Raw genomic sequence first — 21,442 nt, 5'->3', positions numbered from 1 at the left:
TGTGTGCGTCACTCTTTAGTGTCCCCTGGTCTCCCAGCTGTGTGCGTCACTCTTTAGTGTCCCCTGGTCTCCCACCTGTGTGCGTCACTCTTTAGTGTCCCCTGGTCTCCCAGCTGTGTGCGTCACTCTTTAGTGTCCCCTGGTCTCCCAGCTGTGTGCGTCACTCTTTAGTGTCCCCTGGTCTCCCAGCTGTGTGCGTCACTCTTTAGTGTCCCCTGATCTCCCAGCTGTGTGCGTCACTCTTTAGTGTCCCCTGGTCTCCCAGCTGTGTGCGTCACTCTTTAGTGTCCCCTGATCTCCCAGCTGTGTGTGTCACTCTTTAGTGTCCCCTGGTCTCCCAGCTGTGTGCATCACTCTTTAGTGTCCCCTGGTCTCCCAGCTGTGTGCGTCACTTTTTAGTGTCCCCTGGTCTCCCAGCTGTGTGCGTCACTCTTTAGTGTCCCCTGGTCTCCCAGCTGTGTGCGTCACTCTTTAGTGTCCCCTGGTCTCCCAGCTGTGTGCGTCACTCTTTAGTGTCCCCTGATCTCCCAGCTGTGTGTGTCACTCTTTAGTGTCCCCTGGTCTCCCAGCTGTGTGCATCACTCTTTAGTGTCCCCTGGTCTCCCAGCTGTGTGCGTCACTTTTAGTGTCCCCTGGTCTCCCAGCTGTGTGCGTCACTCTTTAGTGTCCCCTGGTCTCCCAGCTGTGTGCGTCACTCTTTAGTGTCCCCTGGTCTCCCAGCTGTGTGCGTCACTTTTTAGTGTCCCTTGGTTTCCGTTGTGTTTTGAGCTTCTTGCAAAGTTGTGTGTTTGTATTATTGGTCGTAACAATGCAGTTAGTTAAGAAAGTATAAAAGTCTACTAAAATATTAATAAAAATGTAGATATATAAGATTTAAAAACAACAAAATACTAAACTCATGTTGGGCCAGCCTCTCTAAATCTCATCCTTTTCCTCTCCTCCTCCCTCCTCAGTGCTGGAGATAGATTTCTCGGAGCTGACCCTGGAGGAGATCATTGGGGTCGGGGGCTTTGGGAAGGTGTACCGGGCGGTATGGCAGGGGTCGGAGGTCGCAGTGAAGGCGGCGCGGCGGGACCCTGACGAGGACCCGGATCAGACCCTGGAGAGCGTCCGGCAGGAGGCCAAGCTGTTCGCCATGCTGAACCACCCCAACATCATGGGGCTGCTGGGGGTCTGTCTGCTGGAGCCCAACCTGTGTCTGGTGATGGAGCTCGCCCGGGGGGGGCCCCTCAACCGCGCCTTGGCTGGGAAACGCATCCCGCCCTGCACCCTGGTGGACTGGGCGGTGCAGATCGCCCGCGGCATCCTCTACCTGCACAGCCAGGCCATCGTGCCCATCATCCACCGGGACCTCAAATCCAGCAACAGTAAGAAATCATTCTGCACCACGTTCAGAAACATCTGCATCATGTTATCCCTGCTGCTGACCAAACTTCTCAAACTGCCACATTTGTTATTGTTATTTTGTCTGTCGGGCTTCATTACTTTTGAATATAGTATACCACCCCCCCCAACCCATTACTGAGGATTTACCCCGCGCTCTGACACGGCCTCCTTCCTATTGGACGCTCAGACGGCACACGGGCAGCTGCTGGCCTCTCATTGGTCGGTTCTCTGGTGATCAGCGCAGACGCTTCACTTCCTATTGGCTGCGATCAAATGTTAAATCAGTGCCGTCCAGGACTCTCAGAGGAAACACAGTGCAGCCTATTTACACTTTCACTTTTATTTTCAATCCATACAAGTGTGTAATCCAGAGTTTCTCTTTTCTTTTTGTTTGGCTATGAGAAGAAGTTTAGACTCTAAGAAGTAAATACAAACTTCTTGGCAATTTATGTGATTTATATAAAATGATGTCAAACTTTAGTTTTTCTGGATTTTTTTTTTTTACATTAAATGGAATGAAATTAAAGTAGATATTCTAAATTTGACCCAATTTCTTAGTAAAACATTTATATATTTACAAAAATGCAAAACAAATTGAATACTTTTAGTACATTAAGTAATGCAATAACAGTGTTTCCCCTATGTTTACTGCTTTGGGGGGGGGGGTGCCGATGATGGCGAGCCGTGCGGGGTACAAAACCTGCTCATCACCAGTGAGCTATTTTTAGAATGTGCACGCTACGTTCGTGGTCGGCTTGAGGTTAAAAAATAATAATAAACAAATTTCAAAATGGGGGGGACACAAACGGGATTTTGAACATGTGGAAATTACGCCCAGGACTTACATGACCAACAGCAGAGCTCTGGGCTATAATGCAGATTTGTTGTACTTCTTTCACTTTGTTGTTCTCCTCCTTTCCTCCGCTCTTGTCTCTGACTGGTGTCGGAGCGGAGGAGAGAATGTGAATGTGCAAAGCGATGCAGGACACTGAAACATGCACATACCGTTGCAAGAAAAAGTATGTGAACCCTTTGGAATGACCTGGATTTCTTCATAAATTGGTCATAAAATGTGTTCTGATCTTCATCTGAGTCACAACAACAGACAAACACAGTCTGCTTAAACTAATACCACACAAACAATGATATGTTTTCATGTTTTTATTGAACACACCATGTAAACATTCACAGTGCTGGGTGAACCCCCTAGGGTAGGGGTGTCAAACTCAAGGCCCGGGGGCCAAATCCGGCCCGCGACTTCATTTCATGTGGCCCCGCAAGAGCTCTGAAAGAATGTAATATGTTTATTATACGGTTACAGGCCGATTTACAGATGCACCATGTCCAAAAACTACATGTCCCACAATGCATCTTACATTAGATTTTTTTTTTTTTTTACTTTTTTTATTTAAATGTCACTTATCTCAGCATTTGGCTTTTCTTTTAAAATAATTTTGTGACATTCTCACTGAAGAGACATGCACTTATTTGCCCTAGGCTTCTTCTTTCAGTCGTAGTTATTTCTGAAGTGTTTACCCTATCCGATAATAATCCAATGCAGAGGCAATAAAGTAATATAATACATTATTGTATATATATTACATATTTATATACGTATGTTTATATAGTCTTAAAGTTACAACCGGCCCTTTGAGTGCAACCATAATGCTGATGTGGCCCACAATGAAATTGAGTTTGACCCCCCTGCCCTAGGGCCTAGGCTAAAGACTTCTTCAAGAGCTACTTGGAGTCAGGAGTCAGCCAACCTGGAGTCCAGTCAATGAGGCGAGATTGGAGGTGTTGGTTAAAGCTGCCCTGCCCTATCAAAAATACACACCAGTTTTGAATTTGCTATTCTTAAGAAGCATTGCCAGATGTGAGCCATGCCTCGCTCAGAAGAGCTCTCAGAAGACCTACGATTAAGAACTGTTGACTTGCATAAATCTGGAAAGGGTTACAAAAGTATCTCAAAGCCTTGATGCTCATCAGTCCAAGACAAGTTGTCTATACATGGAGAAAGTTCAGCGCTGTTGCTACTCTCCCTCGGAGTGGCCGTCCTGTAAAGATGACTGCAAGAGCACAGCGCAGAATGCTCAATGAGGTGAAGAAGAGTCCTCGAGTGTCAGCGAGAGACTTAAAGAACTCTCTGGCACATGCTAACATCTCTGTTGACGAATCTACGACACGTAAAACACTGAACAAGAATGGAGTTCATGGGAGGACACCACGGAGGAAGCCACTGCTGTCCAGAAGAAACATTGCTGCACGTTTGAAGTTTGCAAAAGAGCACCTGGATGTTCCACAGCACTACTGGCAACATGTTCTGTGGACAGATGAAACCAAAGCTGAGTTGTTTGGAAGGAACACACAACGCTATGTGTGGAGAATCCAAAGGGTTCACATACTTTTTCTTGCAACTGTAAATAACATAAGCCTTTAGTTTATTTAATAAAAGAGCACATGTTCAATGCAAAGAGTGACCATAGATAGATTACTTCAGTTGCGATTTTGCGCTATATATAAAAAAATAAAAACCTTGAATTTCAGGGGGGGACAATGGTAGGGTAAAAACTGAATAATATAAAAATGATTAGCTATAATCGGGAGTTTTCAACGTAAGAATAACAAGCAGAGATTAAATCAAGCCTTTTTTTAAAGCTTTCTTTAATTCTGCAGGCGATCATTTTAGAATATGGAAAATGATATCAAGCTGTCGTGTAAATGTTGGACAGACAGGAGGCCGTACCTCAAAGTTATTTCAAGTATCATTTAAATTTAAATTGTCAACTCGTTGGAAGTGGTGTTCAAAGCACATCGTGGAGAAAGTCTAAAGTTGAATGAGTGATTTCAGAAGTGGCTCCACCCTGTGAATCATCGCTGTGGTGATGGAGTGGCTATTATGACGTGCGGTCTCTAACAAAAGACACGAGATTGCTTTCTTTCATCTCTGCAACTGTATTTCCTTAAAGAAGACGTATTCTGCTGATGTTCATATTAGTATTTAGTGTCTCTACTGGGACATGTCTCCATGCTTCAGTGTTCAGAAAGCTCTTCTCTGGAGGAAAGGGAAAACCCCCAAAACAGATCAGGGCCCTTTTTAAGTGCTGCACAAATAATCACCATTTAATTGAATTCCCAAATAAAGACTAGTGCAATATTCAAATTGCAGGAAGGCAAAGCCATTTTATTTATATAGCACTTTTCAGCACGTGGCGATTCAAAGTGCTTTACAAAATAAAAACAAAAGACATTTAACAACAGATACAGCATAAATACATTATTAAATGGCATTTAAAAACAGGCATAAAAAGCAAAGATAATGAAATAAAATAAATAAACACAGCAGGTACAGAATACATGACTAAAAGGCATACTGTAGTGCAGGGGTTCTCAAAGTGCGGCCCGCGGGCCAATGGCGGCCCTCGGAAATGTTTCTGGCGGCCCGCGATAGTTAACGTGACACGCTGAAATGCATGCGTTATATTTTAATCCTCCATGGTTGTATCTAGTAAGAATTAGAATGGAATTTAAGAATGGTAAAACTGCGCCCCCTGGGTTGTCATTCCTAAATTATGAATGACAGCTTGTGGAAAGTTTGCTAGACTACTGGTTGCATGGCAACTAGGCATCTCGCGAGTTGCGGTAATTGGTTAGTACAATAAAGAAAGGATTTGTTTTGGAATTATTTTGTGTTCCGTTTTTTCTTGGGCGGCCCTCAATCCAATATTGGGTACCTCAATTGGCCCTCACTCATCAAAACGTTGAGAACCCCTGCTGTAGTGTGAGCATGAGCAGCTCAATGAAACGCAGCGGCAAATAGATGTGTTTTTAGTCGGGATTTAAAAATAGGAAGTGTTTCGGCAGACGTGCACGATTTAGGCAGTTTGTTCCAGATTGTTGGGGCATAATAACTAAAAGCTGCTTTTCCATGTTGAGTGGTTATTCTCGGAGCAGACCTGAGACTCCTGGATGCTTCATAGTGATGGAGGAGGTCGTCTATATGCCTCGGTCCTAAGCCATTTAGTGATTTTAAAAACTAGCAGTAGTATTTTAAAATCAATTCTTCAGCAGACTGGAAGCCAGTGTCAAGACTTCAGAACCGGACTGATGTGATCCACTCTTCTAGTGTCAGTGAGGACTCGAGCTGCAGCGTTCTGGATCAGCTGCAGCTTTCTGATAGATGTTTTAGTGAGCCCTGTGAAGACACTGTTGCAGTAGTCGAGGCAACTGAAGATAAAAGCATGGACATGTTTTTCTAAGTCCTGTTGCGACATTAGTTTTTAATCCTTGATATATTCTTCAGGTGGTAATAAGCAGGCCTAATGACTGTTGTAAACCCTGGCTTGTTATTGTTTGTTCCTTCCTGTGCTGTCTCTCACACAACATGCCACTTTAACAGCTGCTTCTCGAGTGCACAGATTACCCCCCCCCTCACATCCTCAGGGGGAATCAGCTGTGTTTGTCTCGTGTTGCTGCTCAGGAGCAGGCTGTCCTCTGACCACATGTCTTAGCTTCTTTGGACAGAGTGTCTGCAGCAGATGAAGGAGCGCTTGATGTTCACCGCAGCCTGCAGACACTCCCTCCTCTGCAGCGGAGGTTAGGTGCTGTGGTTAGGTGGAGCACGGTGGAGGTTTTTTTAGAGCGAATGGTTGCTTCTTAGCGGGTTATTTCTGTCGTTCAGCGTCAGTTCCTGTGTTTCTTTGGGATGTCTTGATGTCTTGTTGTCCATGGTGGAGTGAAGTACATTAACTCAAGTATTGTAACATGTTGAGGTACTTTAAAGACTCCCTATTATTATTATTATTATTATTATTATTATTATTATTATTATTATTATTATCCCTCTATTGGACTCCTTTGTTTACTTCTGGAACATAGTGACGTCACAATGAAGCACTTCTATTGGCTTGGCTAGTGCTCCAACATATTGTACGTGAGAGGCTACAATGTCCCATCTCTAAGCGGTTGACCAATCACAACAGAGCCGGCCAGCTAACCAATCAGAGCAGATTGGGCTCTGGTTTCAGACAGAGGGTGAAAAGAGGACTCTTTAAAGTAGAGACACTACATACTGATAGACACCTGAACATCAGCAGGAGAGGACTCTTTAAAGTAGAGACACTACATACTGATATACACCTGAACATCAGCAGGAGAGGACTCTTTAAAGTAGAGACACTACATACTGATATTCACCTGAACATCAGCAGGAGAGGACTCTTTAAAGTAGAGACACTACATACTGATATACACCTGAACATCAGCAGGAGAGGACTCTTTCAAGTAGAGACACTAGTAGTATCTGTACTTTTACTTAAAATCTGAGTACATCTTCCACCACTGCCTGTTGTACAAATCTGTTGTCTCTGTTTCCTCACTGTTTCTCTTCTTCTCTGCTTTTATCTTCCCATCCTTTCATCATCGCCTCCCACCAACCCCACCCTGTTTTCTGCATCCACACTTTATTGTTTTTCACATGCATTGTTTGATTCGTCTGGTTTTATCCTCCTCCTCCTCCTGCTGCATCACAATCCTTGCGATGGTCTCCCTAAAACCCACCTGAAAATCTGCACATATCCCCCCCCCCCCCCTCATAACCTCCAACCGAATCCCTCCATCACCCCCTCCTCCACCTCCTCCCCCTCCTCTCCAGTCCTGATCCTGGAGAGGGTGGAGATGGAGGATCTGAGCAACAAGACCCTGAAGATCACGGACTTCGGTTTGGCTCGGGAGTGGCACCGCACCACCAAGATGAGCGCCGCCGGCACCTACGCCTGGATGGCCCCCGAGGTCATCCGCTCCTCCACCTTCTCCAAGGGCAGCGACGTGTGGAGGTGGGCAGAGGAGGTGGAGGAGGAGGAGGAGGAGGAGACTGGAAGAGCCAAACAGGAAGCAGTTTAATCTCTGTGCACGAGAACAAAATCAGTTCTCCGCACATGATTTATTGATAAGACGGAGACTAGCACGGGGGAAGAGACGCGTTATGAGATGGATACTAGACTCGAAGCAGCTCGAGAGTACATGTAGCTATAAATACTATATAAAAATACATTATGTGCTCGTGCAGCTGGAAAGATCACTCTCTTCGTATGTTATTTAAAAGATTTACTTTTGGAAACGCTTTGGTAAAGTTTACAGGGATAAGAAACTATATTAGTACACAGAAAAATATGCACATTACAGTAAATGTATTTGTGTGGCAGTGAAAAAAAAGTACCCTTATTTGAGTCTCCCAAAAGTCATGGTCCCTCCTCTGCCTCTCACCCATTTGATAAATAAAAGAAATCTATAACTTTCTTATTCCAATACTTATTCCTGCGTTACACATATACTCACTTGGTCTGTCTGCATCTTTTTTCAACCTGTTCTGTCTCCTTTTGGGATTTACTTTGCATTTACAGATGCCATTTACTCCCTCTGACATTTATTCAAACCCACTGTTATCTCCAGAACCAGTTTTCATGCCTTTTTAAGATGTTTACACCACGCCTCTAAAGCACGGGTGTCAAACTCAAATACACAGTCGGAACAAAAATCGTTACTAGTGGAGGGCCGGACTGGTTCAATGTTTATTGCAGAACTTATTGAAATGAACTTATTCCACATATTAAACCTGGAACTAACAAAGCTTAAATTATTGCCAATAAAAACAACATTAAATATTAAATAATCAGTTGCATTCATTTCTCATGGCTCTATCTGCAGCTTCTCCAGAGTCATTTCTTATGAGTACATTTCCCCTCAGGCCAACAACAGTTTCAACAAAACTATTTCCCTCAAAGAACAAAACAAACATGCCCTGCTGTCGTGAGAGAAAGTGCAGAAGGAAACATCCATTGAACTCAGTGTGCTAGTTCAAGCAGATACTTGGCATCTCGTCTCGGGTGCAGGTCATCAATGTTTGGGCTCAGGCTCTGAGCGGAGGAAACCCTCAGGATGGAGTGAAGGCGTGCGTGCAATATACCGGCGGGCCAGATCTGATAGTAATTAGAAATTATCCTGCGGGCCGAAATTAAATCCACCACGGGCCTGATTTGGCCCCCGGGCCTCGAGTTTGACACATGTGCTCTAAACTTAGGAGGACACTGCAGTTTAAAAACCAACAGGGAGCACATTTTGTGTTGTGTATTAATGCTTATTCTCTGATGTATTCACCACCTATTTGTGTATTTGTGTTTATTTTCTTACGATGCAGTTACGGCGTGTTGTTGTGGGAGCTGCTGACGGGAGAAGTTCCTTTCCGGGGGATCGATGGTCTGGCGGTGGCGTACGGAGTCGCCATGAACAAGCTGGCTCTGCCCGTTCCCCTGACCTGTCCGGAGCCTTTTGCGCGACTGATGGAGGGTAAGATAACTCCTTTACTTCCTGCTCAAAGACAGTCATCCTCCTAATTAGACGGATATAATACAGGTTGTGCAGAATAGTTTGGAACTTTAAAACTTTACTCATAATGCGGACATTTTAACTATCATTTTTTTTTTTGGCCAACTTTTTTTTTTTTTTTTTTTTGCCCTCACAAAGGGACTTATATACACAGATACAAATGATATAGACAATACAAAAAGAAAAAGAAAAGACAAAGAAAGAATATAGGGAATCCCATGCCACCCCGTCCCTCCCCCTTCCCACCCATCTTGCCATTCCACAGAAAATCCTACCTGATGTTTGTTAGCAATCGTCTGAGTTCATCTATCTATTATATTATTTATATTATTGCAAAACAATGTATCCACATAACATTTTAACATATAAAATGTAACATATAAATGCTTGATTTGCATGTCTCTTGCGTGTGCTTTGGGCACGGATAAAGATGGGGCTACACTCATATTATTAGTGCTATACTATCAGGAGAATTAGGTTTCAGTTGTAGCTGTGTGGCGTTGCGTCAGACCGGTGTGATCCAAACATTTCCAATAACTGCATAGCATTTTAAATTCCAAAGGTCAATATTGATAGCCTATAAAAAAATATGTGGGCACTTATCACTCATTTTGAATTTGAATATTTCGTTTTAGGATGAAAAGCTTAATTCAAAAACCTAAATAAAAACCTTTTCATTGAGAGAAGCCATAGAAAGGAGGCAAAAACAGGTGTCAGCGCATGTGCCAGAAACATACAATTTAACATTTACCATTACAAATGGTATAGAAAAGTATTACACGCACCCTTTAAGTTTATTTATTTATTTGTATTATCTATTTTGTATGTTCTGTCCACCTATGACTATGTATGTCATTGAGTATGGTATTCCTGTCATGCTATGTTTTTTCTTTATTATTTCTTGTTGGTTGTTCTGTTTGATTTCCACACGCAAAGAAGTCTGTACTATTGCTTACACTTGTATGCTTCTTCTCAATACAAATATTTGACACAACGGAAAGTATTACACTGCAGTAGGAACAGTGCTCATCCCCCTGTTGTTCCACAGAGTGCTGGAGTCCGGACCCTCACTGCCGGCCTCACTTCACACTGATCCTGGACCAGCTGACGGCCATCGAGGAGTCTGGATTCTTCGAGATGCCGGCGGAGTCGTTCCACTCCCTGCAGGACGACTGGAAGCTGGAGATCCAGGAGATGTTCGACGAGCTGAGGACCAAGGAGAAGGTACGGAGGCCCAGTTTATTGACGGACACATGAGATTATCTTTGTATCAGGAGGCCGGGAGATCAATCAATCAAAAAGGAGATCGCAGGCGCCGGGTCGCCCGCTGGGTGCGTTCTAAAAATAGCGCAAGTCATCGACAAATAAATACAGAACTTTTGTCTTACATGAATACAGAAAATAACAATGTTTCTTTTCAAATATGACGGATAAAAGCGACTGTTCAGAGGGGAGGGGTCCTAAATAAGTAGTGAGTCTATGGTCTTAACATAATTGTTTTACCTGACGACAAGTGTACATTTCAAGTTTAAATGTATTTGTATTGAATGCGAGTTATACAAGTGACTTTCATTTAGGAGCAGTTGGGTTACACACAATAACAAAGGGTTTAATTCACGGAAAAAAATATAGGCAAATTATCACAGATGAGTGAGGGGGTACTTTAAAATGGCGACCAGCTCAAGGGGTACACGAGACAAAAAAGGTTGGGAACCACTGCTTTACAGGTTCACTCGAAAAATCTCACTCGTCACCGGCTTGAGCTTCAGTCTCAGGATCCATGTATCTGGGATCCTCTCCAGAAAGGAAGGAGTCATCACATACAGAGCATCAAGTGTCCTTCACATGCTGATATCCAAGAGAGGGAGTCACACAGTCACAAGATGGAGGAATACCGGTTGTTGTAGGTTATCATACCTCCTGTCATGAACTAAATACTGACCTTTTTCTCAAAATCTCAAAATGTGTCTAAAAATTCTTACTTTCTCTCAAAATTATGACTTTTTCCTCCAAATCGCAAAATTATTACTTTTTCTCAATATCTGAAAATTCTTACTTTTCCTAAAAATTCTCAAAATCTCAAAATTCTGACTTTTTCTGAATACTTAAAATGTTAATACTCCCTGGTCCCCGGCTTGAGCTTCAGCCTCAGGATCCATGTATCTGGGATCCTCTCTGAAGGGAAGGAGTCATCACATACAGAGCATCAACTAGTTCCTGAGCAGTGTCCTTCACATGCTGATATCAAGAGAGGGAGTCACACAGTCACAAGATGGAGGAATAGAAAGCAGTCTTCAATGTTTACTTCAGATTAGCTCCACGTCAGAAATGAGCATGCTTGATGTCTCTCTCCATAGAGACTGAATCATCATGTTCATCACATAGCTATCATCTGCCTCAAGCAGTCCTGATGCTCTTCTAGGTAACCACACATCCTGTCTTGTTCACAGCTACAGCTGGGATACCTTTGTTAGCATGCTACTCTCATGCTGGAAGAGGACATTCAGTATCTTCCCAACACTGTCTGTTATCTCAGGAGCTGCGGTCGTGGGAGGAGGAGCTGACGCAGGCGGCGCTGCAGCAGAAGAACCAGCAGGAGGAGCTGAGGAGGCGCGAGCAGGAGCTGGCGGAGCGGGAGATCCACATCCTGGAGCGGGAGCTGAACATCATCATCCACCAGCTGTACCAGGAGAAGCCTCACGTGGAGAGCCGGCAGGGGAAGTTCAGACGCAACCGGCTGAAGCTGAAGGACGGGAACCGCATCAGCCTGCCCTCAGGTAATGGGGACAACAACTGTAACCAGGGGGTGTGCATGTTATTACATTTAGTCCAGATTTGGTATTGTGATGTTGTTTGTGTGTGGGCGACTTTGTTGGATTCATACCTTTAGACTTAAAGCTCATATCTCTGACTTAAAGGTCCCATGTCATGCTTTTCCGGTTATTGCCCGTCCCCTTGTTGTTATGAAGGTGTTTCTGCATGTGAACGGTCTGCAGAGTCAAAACCCTCAAAGTGCACCCTGTAGCGAGTAAAGCTCTAACACAGAAAATACCTCCCAAAACGCCTCGTTGGAGATACGTCACTGTCCATTTGATTCTTCCGGGGACATCATGATGTCATCCGTACCCGGAACGAAATGGACCAATCCGTGGAGCCGTTACGTTACGTCCGTGGAGCCGTTACGTTAAGCCCCCGCTGATTGGTCCAAATTGACCAATCCACGGACTTCCTCACACACTCAGTGCAGGCAGCTCTGCTGATCTCTCCTCCCTGGCTGCAGGCTGATAACAGACAGTTGGGATCGCGGCGAAATCCTCTCTGCAGAGCCATTCTCACTGCGTGTATCAAACTTTTTCTTACTCAATATCAAGCCACACTTATTGTTTCTACTTCGGCTGTGACTTTGTGTGTGCTCAGGGTGAGTTTGGCTGTGTTTCGCTGTGTATCGCTAAACAGGGAAATCACACCTCCACGGAGCTCAGCGCGATTCACAACGTCCCGACTGGTCCCGACCAATCGGAGCACACTGGGCTCACAGGGAGGGGGGGGGCAAGAGCTGCAACGAGCCGTTTAGTGGAGAGAGTGAATACACGTAGTTACAGAGATGCTGTGAGAAACCAATGTGAGTTTAGAACATTGCACAGTATAAATCTATTCTAGTAGACTCAACAAGGAATTATGATCAGTGGAAATGGTCATGGGACCTTTAAAGGGAACATTTTGCTCTCTAAATGTTATAATTTCTATTTAAAAATGTTGATTATTACAAAGTTAAATGTTGACTTATCCAGGGGGTCCGCGGGGTCTTAAAAAGTATTAAAAGTTGATCAATCAATTTAGCGAAAATGAAGGCTATTAAAAAGTATTAAAGGGCATTTTCCAAGGTATTATATTTTGTAGCTTCAATCAATCAATCAATGTTTATTTATATAGCCCAATATCACAAATGTTACATTTGTCTCAGTGGTCTTCACAGTGTGTACAGAATATCAGTATGACAATACGACACCCTCTGTCCTTAGACCCTCACATCGTACAAGGAAAAACTTCCAAAGAAAACCCAGTTTAAAGGGAAAAATGGGAGAAACCTCAGGGAGAGCAACAGAGGAGGGATCCCTCTCCCAGGACGGACAGACGTGCAATAGATGCCGCGTGTAAATTGAAAAGATAATACATTTGCAACATAGGTAGTCCAAATGTTTGGAAATGCATGTGTGTATAATAGGAAGATGAATCCACGAGGATATCCATCCAGGACCTATGATCCAGGACCACAGCCACGACTCAAGATCCAGCGCTCGCGATCCAGGACACAGGACCGCAGGATCATCCATGACTCCGGATCCCGGCGTATATAGACACCAAAAAGAAAGACATTTGGGGAAGCCGGGTTAATGGGAACATGAGAGTACACAGGTATAGACAGAGAGAAGGAAGAAGTAAGATGTCCCCCGACAAACTAAGCCTGTATCAGCAAAACTAGGGGCTGAATCTAATCAGCCCTAACTATAAGCTTTATCAAAAAGGAAGGTCTTAAGCGCACTCTTAAAAACGGATAGGGTGTCTGCCGCCCGAACACAAACTGGAAGCTGATTCCACAAATGTGGAGCTTGATAAGAAAAGGCTCTGGCTCCCATTGTACTTTTAGAGATTCTAGGAACAACCAACAACCCTGCATTCTTGGAACGCAATGCCCTAGTAGGACAGTAGGGTATAATGAGTTATTTAAGGTAAGATGGCGCCTGCCCATTAAGGGCTTTGTAGGCGAGAAGAAGAATTTTAAATTCTATCCTGTGTTCTATAGGGAGCCAGTGTAAGGCAGCCAGAACAGGAGTAATGTGGTCCCTTTTCCTAACTCTGGTTAGTACACGAGCCGCAGCATTTTGAATCAGCTGAAGCGACTTGACTGACTTCTTGGTACTCCCTGATAATAAAGAGTTACAATAATCCAGCCTTGAAGTAACAAATGCATGGACTAGTTTCTCTGCATCGTTTTGAGGCAAGATATGCCTGATTTTTGCAATGTTACGTAGATGGAAGTAGGCGGTCCTTGAAATTGATTTTATGTGGGCGTTAAAGGATAAATCCTGATCAAATATAACACCAAGATTCCTTACAGTCTCACTGGAGGCCAAATTAATGCCATCCATAGTTAGTATGTCTTTAGATAATTTGTTTCGTAGATTCTTCGGGCCAAGTACAATAACTTCAGTTTTGGTCGTGTTTAACATCAAAAAGTCTAAGGTCATCCACGTTTTTAAGTCCTTAAGGCAGTCTTGAATTTTATTTAGATGATTAATTTCATCAGGCTTGATTGATAAATATAGTTGAGTATCATCCGCATAACAATGAAAGTTTACAGAATGATTCCTTATAATATTGCCTAACGGAAGCATATATAATGTGAACAAAATAGGTCCGAGCACTGAGCCCTGTGGCACTCCATGGCTAACTTTGGTTTGCGTGGAAGATTCATCGTTAACACGTACAAACTGAGAGCGTTCAGATAGATAGGACCTAAACCAGCCTAAAGCAGTTCCCTGTATGCCAACTAAGTGCTCTAGCCTTTGCAATAGGATATCACGGTCGATAGTATCAAATGCAGCACTGAGATCGAGCAAAACAAGAATAGAGACAAGTCCCTTGTCTGAGGCTATTAGAATATCATTTGTGACTTTAACCAGAGCTGTCTCTGTGCTATGATGTGTTCTAAAGCCAGACTGAAAATCTTCAAATAAATCATTGTTTTTTAAGTAATCACACAACTGTTTTGCGACCGCTTTCTCAAGAATTTTTGAGAGGAACGGAAGATTAGAAATAGGTCTATAGTTGGCTAAAACCTCTGGATCGAGGTTGTGCTTTTTAAGAAGCGGTTTTATCACTGCTACTTTGAATGATTGTGGAACATAGCCTGATAATAAAGACATATTCATAATATTTAATAAAGAAGTGCTAATTAATGGAAAAACTTCCTTCAACAGCTTAGTTGGAATTGGGTCTAACATACACGTTGATGGTTTAGAAGAGAGAATCATTGAATTTAATTGTTCAAGGTTAATGGCTGAAAAGCATTCTAGTTTACTATCTAGTGTAATATTAGAACTTACGATTCCGGGAGCTGTTGATAACACTATACTGGTCGAAGGCAAGAGGTCATTAATTTTGTTTCTAGCTTGTTTTCAGTAAGTATATGAATGGTCCAGAGAGGTTGTGTTCTACAGTCTGCCTGAATGTAGTCATGGCGTAGGTGTGTAGTGAGATTCTGTGGAGTTTATTGATGGCATCCCGTTGGGTTTGACGTCATCTGAACAGGACGTCGCACGCTCACTGCTTGATAGCGCGAAGGTCCGTTTACGCCGGTTGCTAAGCAACATCGTTATGGGGAAATGCAAGTCTGCGTCCAAATGGTTGGAAGATAAGGAGGAAGGACAATCAATACTGTATATAGTCAATGTGAGGTGAAGTGTGTCGCCTAGGTAACCGGTTAGAACTCCAAGTGGCGATGAGGTCTTAAAATGTATGGAAAGGGTCTTTTACATCTGACTTCAGGATTCCTGAATACACCCGGTTATAACTTCAGCCTGATATGATTACAAATTCTGACTCAAAATGTCCAAAATGTGATTTATTTTTTGGTTAGTTTCACACCTTTAACCCATGTCTCATCAAGTAGAACCACACGGCAGAGAGAGGAGCTGTGCAGCAGCTTCTAAATATCCCGTGTTTATTGTTGGATTTTCTTAGAATTGTGTCGATTGTCTTCCAACTTTTTTTATTTTTCTCTGAAGTAAATGAAGTCTTTTTTCAATGTTGATTCAGATTTCCAGCACAAGATCACGGTGCAGGCGTCTCCGTCTCACGACCAGCGGAGGAGTTTACTGAGCAGCAGCTCCAGTCCCCCCAGCAGCCCCCCCCTGCTGCCGCGCCTCAGAGCCATCCAGCGTGAGCGTCGACCTTTACAATTAGATTTCATTAAAGGTCACCTATTGTGCAAAATCCACTTCTTCATGTCTCTTCTACATCAACACGTGTCCCTTCTTCTTCATGTCTCTTCTACATCAACATGTGTCCCCTCTTCTTCATGTCTCTTCTACATCAACACGTGTCCCTTCTTCTTCATGTCTCTTCTACATCAACATGTGTCCCCTCTTCTTCATGTCTCTTCTACATCAACATGTGTCCCCTCTTCTTCATGTCTCTTCTACATCAACATGTGTCCTCTCTTCTTCATGTCTCTTCTACATCAACATGTGTCCCCTCTTCTTCATGTCTCTTCTACATCAACATGTGTCCCCTCTTCTTCATGTCTCTTCTTCATCAACATGTGTCCCCTCTTCTTCATGTCTCTTCTACATCAACATGTGTCCCCTGTTCTTCATGTCTCTTCTACATCAACATGTGTCCCCTCTTCTTCATGTCTCTTCTACATCAACATGTGTCCCCTCTTCTTCATGTCTCTTCTACATCAACACGTGTCCCCTCTTCTCCATGTCTCTTCTACATCAACACGTGTCCCCTCTTCTTCATGTCTCTTCTACATCAACACGTGTCCCCTCTTCCTCATGTCTCTTCTACATCAACACGTGTCCCCCTCTTCTCCATGTCTCTTCTACATCAACACGTGTCCCCTCTTCCTCATGTCTCTTCTACATCAACACGTGTCCCCTCTTCTTCATGTCTCTTCTACATCAACATGTGTCCCCTCTTCTTCATGTCTCTTCTACATCAACATGTGTCCCCTCTTCTTCATGTCTCTTCTACATCAACACGTGTCCCCTCTTCTCCATGTCTCTTCTACATCAACACGTGTCCCCTCTTCTTCATGTCTCTTCTACATCAACACGTGTCCCCTCTTCCTCATGTCTCTTCTACATCAACACGTGTCCCCTCTTCTCCATGTCTCTTCTACATCAACACGTGTCCCCTCTTCCTCATGTCTCTTCTACATCAACACGTGTCCCCTCTTCTTCATGTCTCTTCTACATCAACACGTGTCCCCTCTTCTTCATGTCTCTTCTACATCAACACGTGTCCCCTCTTCCTCATGTCTCTTCTACATCAACATGTGTCCCCTCTTCTTCATGTCTCTTCTACATCAACATGTGTCCCCTCTTCTTCATGTCTCTTCTACATCAACATGTGTCCCCTCTTCTTCATGTCTCTTCTACATCAACATGTGTCCCCTCTTCTTCATGTCTCTTCTTCATCAACATGTGTCCCCTCTTCTTCATGTCTCTTCTACATCAACATGTGTCCCCTCTTCTTCATGTCTCTTCTACATCAACATGTGTCCCCTCTTCTCCATGTCTCTTCTACATCAACATGTGTCCCCTCTTCTCCATGTCTCTTCTACATCAACACGTGTCCCCTCTTCTTCATGTCTCTTCTACATCAACACGTGTCCCCTCTTCCTCATGTCTCTTCTACATCAACACGTGTCCCCTCTTCCTCATGTCTCTTCTACATCAACACGTGTCCCCTCTTCTTCATGTCTCTTCTACATCAACACGTGTCCCCTCTTCCTCATGTCTCTTCTACATCAACACGTGTCCCCTCTTCTTCATGTCTCTTCTACATCAACACGTGTCCCCTCTTCTTCATGTCTCTTCTACATCAACATGTGTCCCCTCTTCTTCATGTCTCTTCTACATCAACATGTGTCCCCTCTTCTTCATGTCTCTTTCTTCATCAACATGTGTCCCCTCTTCTTCATGTCTCTTCTATATCAAACATGTGTCCCCTCTTCTTCATGTCTCTTCTACATCAACATGTGTCCCCTCTTCTCCATGTCTCTTCTACATCAACATGTGTCCCTCTTCTTCATGTCTCTTCTACATCAACATGTGTCCCCTCTTCTTCATGTCTCTTCTTCATCAACATGTGTCCCCTCTTCTTCATGTCTCTTCTACATCAACATGTGTCCCCTCTTCTTCATGTCTCTTCTACATCAACATGTGTCCCCTCTTCTACATCAACATGTGTCCCCTCTTCTTCATGTCTCTTCTACATCAACATGTGTCCCCTCTTCTTCATGTCTCTTCTACATCAACATGTGTCCCCTCTTCTTCATGTCTCTTCTACATCAACATGTGTCCCCTCTTCTTCATGTCTCTTCTACATCAACATGTGTCCCCTCTTCTTCCTGTCTCTTCTACATCAACATGTGTCCCCTCTTCTTCCTGTCTCTTCTACATCAACATGTGTCCCCTCTTCTTCATGTCTCTTCTACATCAACATGTGTCCCCTCTTCTTCATGTCTCTTCTACATCAACATGTGTCCCCTCTTCTTCATGTCTCTTCTACATCAACATGTGTCCCCTCTTCTCCATGTCTCTTCTACATCAACATGTGTCCCCTCTTCTCCATGTCTACTCTACATCAACATGTGTCCCCTCTTCTACATCAACATGTGTCCCCTCTTCTTCATGTCTCTTCTACATCAACATGTGTCCCCTCTTCTTCATGTCTCTTCTACATCAACATGTGTCCCCTCTTCTTCATGTCTCTTCTACATCAACACGTGTCCCCTCTTCTCCATGTCTCTTCTACATCAACATGTGTCCCCTCTTCTTCATGTCTCTTCTACATCAACACGTGTCCCCTCTTCTTCATGTCTCTTCTACATCAACACGTGTCCCCTCTTCCTCATGTCTCTTCTACATCAACACGTGTCCCCTCTTCTTCATGTCTCTTCTACATCAACATGTGTCCCCTCTTCTTCATGTCTCTTCTACATCAACATGTGTCCCCTCTTCTTCATGTCTCTTCTTCATCAACATGTGTCCCCTCTTCTTCATGTCTCTTCTACATCAACATGTGTCCCCTCTTCTCCATGTCTCTTCTACATCAACATGTGTCCCCTCTTCTTCACGTCTCTTCTACATCAACATGTGTCCCCTCTTCTTCATGTCTCTTCTACATCAACATGTGTCCCCTCTTCTTCATGTCTCTTCTTCATCAACATGTGTCCCCTCTTCTTCATGTCTCTTCTACATCAACATGTGTCCCCTCTTCTCCATGTCTCTTCTACATCAACATGTGTCCCCTCTTCTTCACGTCTCTTCTACATCAACATGTGTCCCCTCTTCTTCATGTCTCTTCTACATCAACATGTGTCCTCTCTTCTCCATGTCTACTCTACATCAACATGTGTCCCCTCTTCTCCATGTCTACTCTACATCAACATGTGTCCCCTCTTCTCCATGTCTACTCTACATCAACATGTGTCCCCTCTTCTACATCAACATGTGTCCCCTCTTCTCCATGTCTACTCTACATCAACATGTGTCCCCTCTTCTTCATCAACATGTGTCCCCTCTTCTTCATGTCTCTTCTACATCAACATGTGTCCCCTCTTCTTCATGTCTCTTCTACATCAACATGTGTCCCCTCTTCTTCATGTCTCTTCTACATCAACATGTGTCCCCTCTTCTTCATGTCTTTTCTACATCAACATGTGTCCCCTCTTCTTCATGTCTCTTCTACATCAACATGTGTCCCCTCTTCTTCCTGTCTCTTCTACATCAACATGTGTCCCCTCTTCTTCCTGTCTCTTCTACATCAACATGTGTCCCCTCTTCTTCATGTCTCTTCTACATCAACATGTGTCCCCTCTTCTTCATGTCTCTTCTACATCAACATGTGTCCCCTCTTCTTCATGTCTCTTCTACATCAACATGTGTCCCCTCTTCTCCATGTCTCTTCTACATCAACATGTGTCCCCTCTTCTCCATGTCTACTCTACATCAACATGTGTCCCCTCTTCTACATCAACATGTGTCCCCTCTTCTTCATGTCTCTTCTACATCAACATGTGTCCCCTCTTCTTCATGTCTCTTCTACATCAACATGTGTCCCCTCTTCTTCATGTCTCTTCTACATCAACACGTGTCCCCTCTTCTCCATGTCTCTTCTACATCAACATGTGTCCCCTCTTCTTCATGTCTCTTCTACATCAACACGTGTCCCCTCTTCTTCATGTCTCTTCTACATCAACACGTGTCCCCTCTTCTTCATGTCTCTTCTACATCAACATGTGTCCCCTCTTCTTCATGTCTCTTCTACATCAACATGTGTCCCCTCTTCTTCATGTCTCTTCTACATCAACATGTGTCCCCTCTTCTTCATGTCTCTTCTTCATCAACATGTGTCCCCTCTTCTTCATGTCTCTTCTACATCAACATGTGTCCCCTCTTCTCCATGTCTCTTCTACATCAACATGTGTCCCCTCTTCTTCACGTCTCTTCTACATCAACATGTGTCCCCTCTTCTTCATGTCTCTTCTACATCAACATGTGTCCCCTCTTCTTCATGTCTCTTCTTCATCAACATGTGTCCCCTCTTCTTCATGTCTCTTCTACATCAACATGTGTCCCCTCTTCTCCATGTCTCTTCTACATCAACATGTGTCCCCTCTTCTTCACGTCTCTTCTACATCAACATGTGTCCCCTCTTCTTCATGTCTCTTCTACATCAACATGTGTCCCCTCTTCTCCATGTCTACTCTACATCAACATGTGTCCCCTCTTCTCCATGTCTACTCTACATCAACATGTGTCCCCTCTTCTCCATGTCTACTCTACATCAACATGTGTCCCCTCTTCTACATCAACATGTGTCCCCTCTTCTCCATGTCTACTCTACATCAACATGTGTCCCCTCTTCTTCATCAACATGTGTCCCCTCTTCTTCATGTCTCTTCTACATCAACATGTGTCCCCTCTTCTTCATGTCTCTTCTACATCAACATGTGTCCCCTCTTCTTCATGTCTCTTCTACATCAACATGTGTCCCCTCTTCTTCATGTCTCTTCTACATCAACATGTGTCCCCTCTTCTTCATGTCTCTTCTACATCAACATGTGTCCCCTCTTCTTCATGTCTCTTCTACATCAACATGTGTCCCCTCTTCTCCGTGTCTCTTCTTCATCAACATGTGTCCCCTCTTCTCCGTGTCTCTTCTTCATCAACATGTGTCCCCTCTGTGGAAAGAGACTCTGAAAGTTTCAGGAACAAAGATTTTCTCTCTTTTTGATCCATTTCTATAAAAACCTGTCTGAAAACGAGCTGATCAGATTTTGGCCACTTGATGATGTCATAACGATGTGTTGTCTTGTGTAACCATTAGCCAATCAGCAACAAGGTAACCCCCCCCCCCCCCCCCCTTATCACCTGAATCTCCTCTAGAGCTCCATTGAGTTATTTGTAACCAAATGTCTCTCAGAGGGGGGAGGGGCTCCCTATTTTCATCTGAAGTAACAGACAGAGAATCAGCACTTTGGAAACAGGGCTGAAACAGAGGGGATTATGGGTAATGCGGCAATGATCTGTTTGGTGTTTCAGCCAATCAGAGACAGGCTCTGTATATATCTGAGACCTGTGATATATTGATGAAAAACAGTAGAATAGAGGACTTTTTCCAGGTGAATATTCGTCTAAATTCAGTTTCATAATAGATGGTTTTTAAATGTGTTTCAGTGACTCCTCGGGAGGGGTACTCGGCCTGGGGTCGCAGTGCAGGGGTCCAGCTGGAGGAAGAGGAGGGGGAGAGGAAGGGCTCCAGGAAGAAGGGCCGGTCCCATAACTGTGGCCCCTCCCGGGAGCACAGCGCCGACGCCAGGTGAGCGGACGCAGGAAGAACGATGTCCTTTATTTAGAGCTGCAGGTGTTCTGTG

The 21,442-nt window shown here is 43.9% G+C and overlaps 1 protein-coding gene across 1 annotated transcript in view; it reads left to right on the top strand.

Annotated features, from left to right (window-relative positions):
- The window catches only part of map3k9 (mitogen-activated protein kinase kinase kinase 9), a 30,622-nt gene that overhangs the window by 2,772 nt on the left and 6,408 nt on the right, over window positions 1-21,442 (top strand). Inside the window, exons 2-8 of the mRNA XM_034110824.1 lie at window positions 954-1,367; window positions 7,040-7,220; window positions 8,582-8,730; window positions 9,818-9,993; window positions 11,306-11,546; window positions 15,589-15,711; window positions 21,246-21,387. Of these exons, the coding sequence (XP_033966715.1) occupies window positions 954-1,367; window positions 7,040-7,220; window positions 8,582-8,730; window positions 9,818-9,993; window positions 11,306-11,546; window positions 15,589-15,711; window positions 21,246-21,387 (1,426 nt within the window). The remainder of the gene's footprint in view (window positions 1-953; window positions 1,368-7,039; window positions 7,221-8,581; window positions 8,731-9,817; window positions 9,994-11,305; window positions 11,547-15,588; window positions 15,712-21,245; window positions 21,388-21,442) is intronic.

This window comes from Pseudochaenichthys georgianus, chromosome 22, assembly GCF_902827115.2.
Source record: "Pseudochaenichthys georgianus chromosome 22, fPseGeo1.2, whole genome shotgun sequence".
NCBI classification, from domain to species: domain Eukaryota; kingdom Metazoa; phylum Chordata; class Actinopteri; order Perciformes; family Channichthyidae; genus Pseudochaenichthys; species Pseudochaenichthys georgianus.
This window is presented reverse-complemented; position numbering and strand designations above follow the sequence as displayed.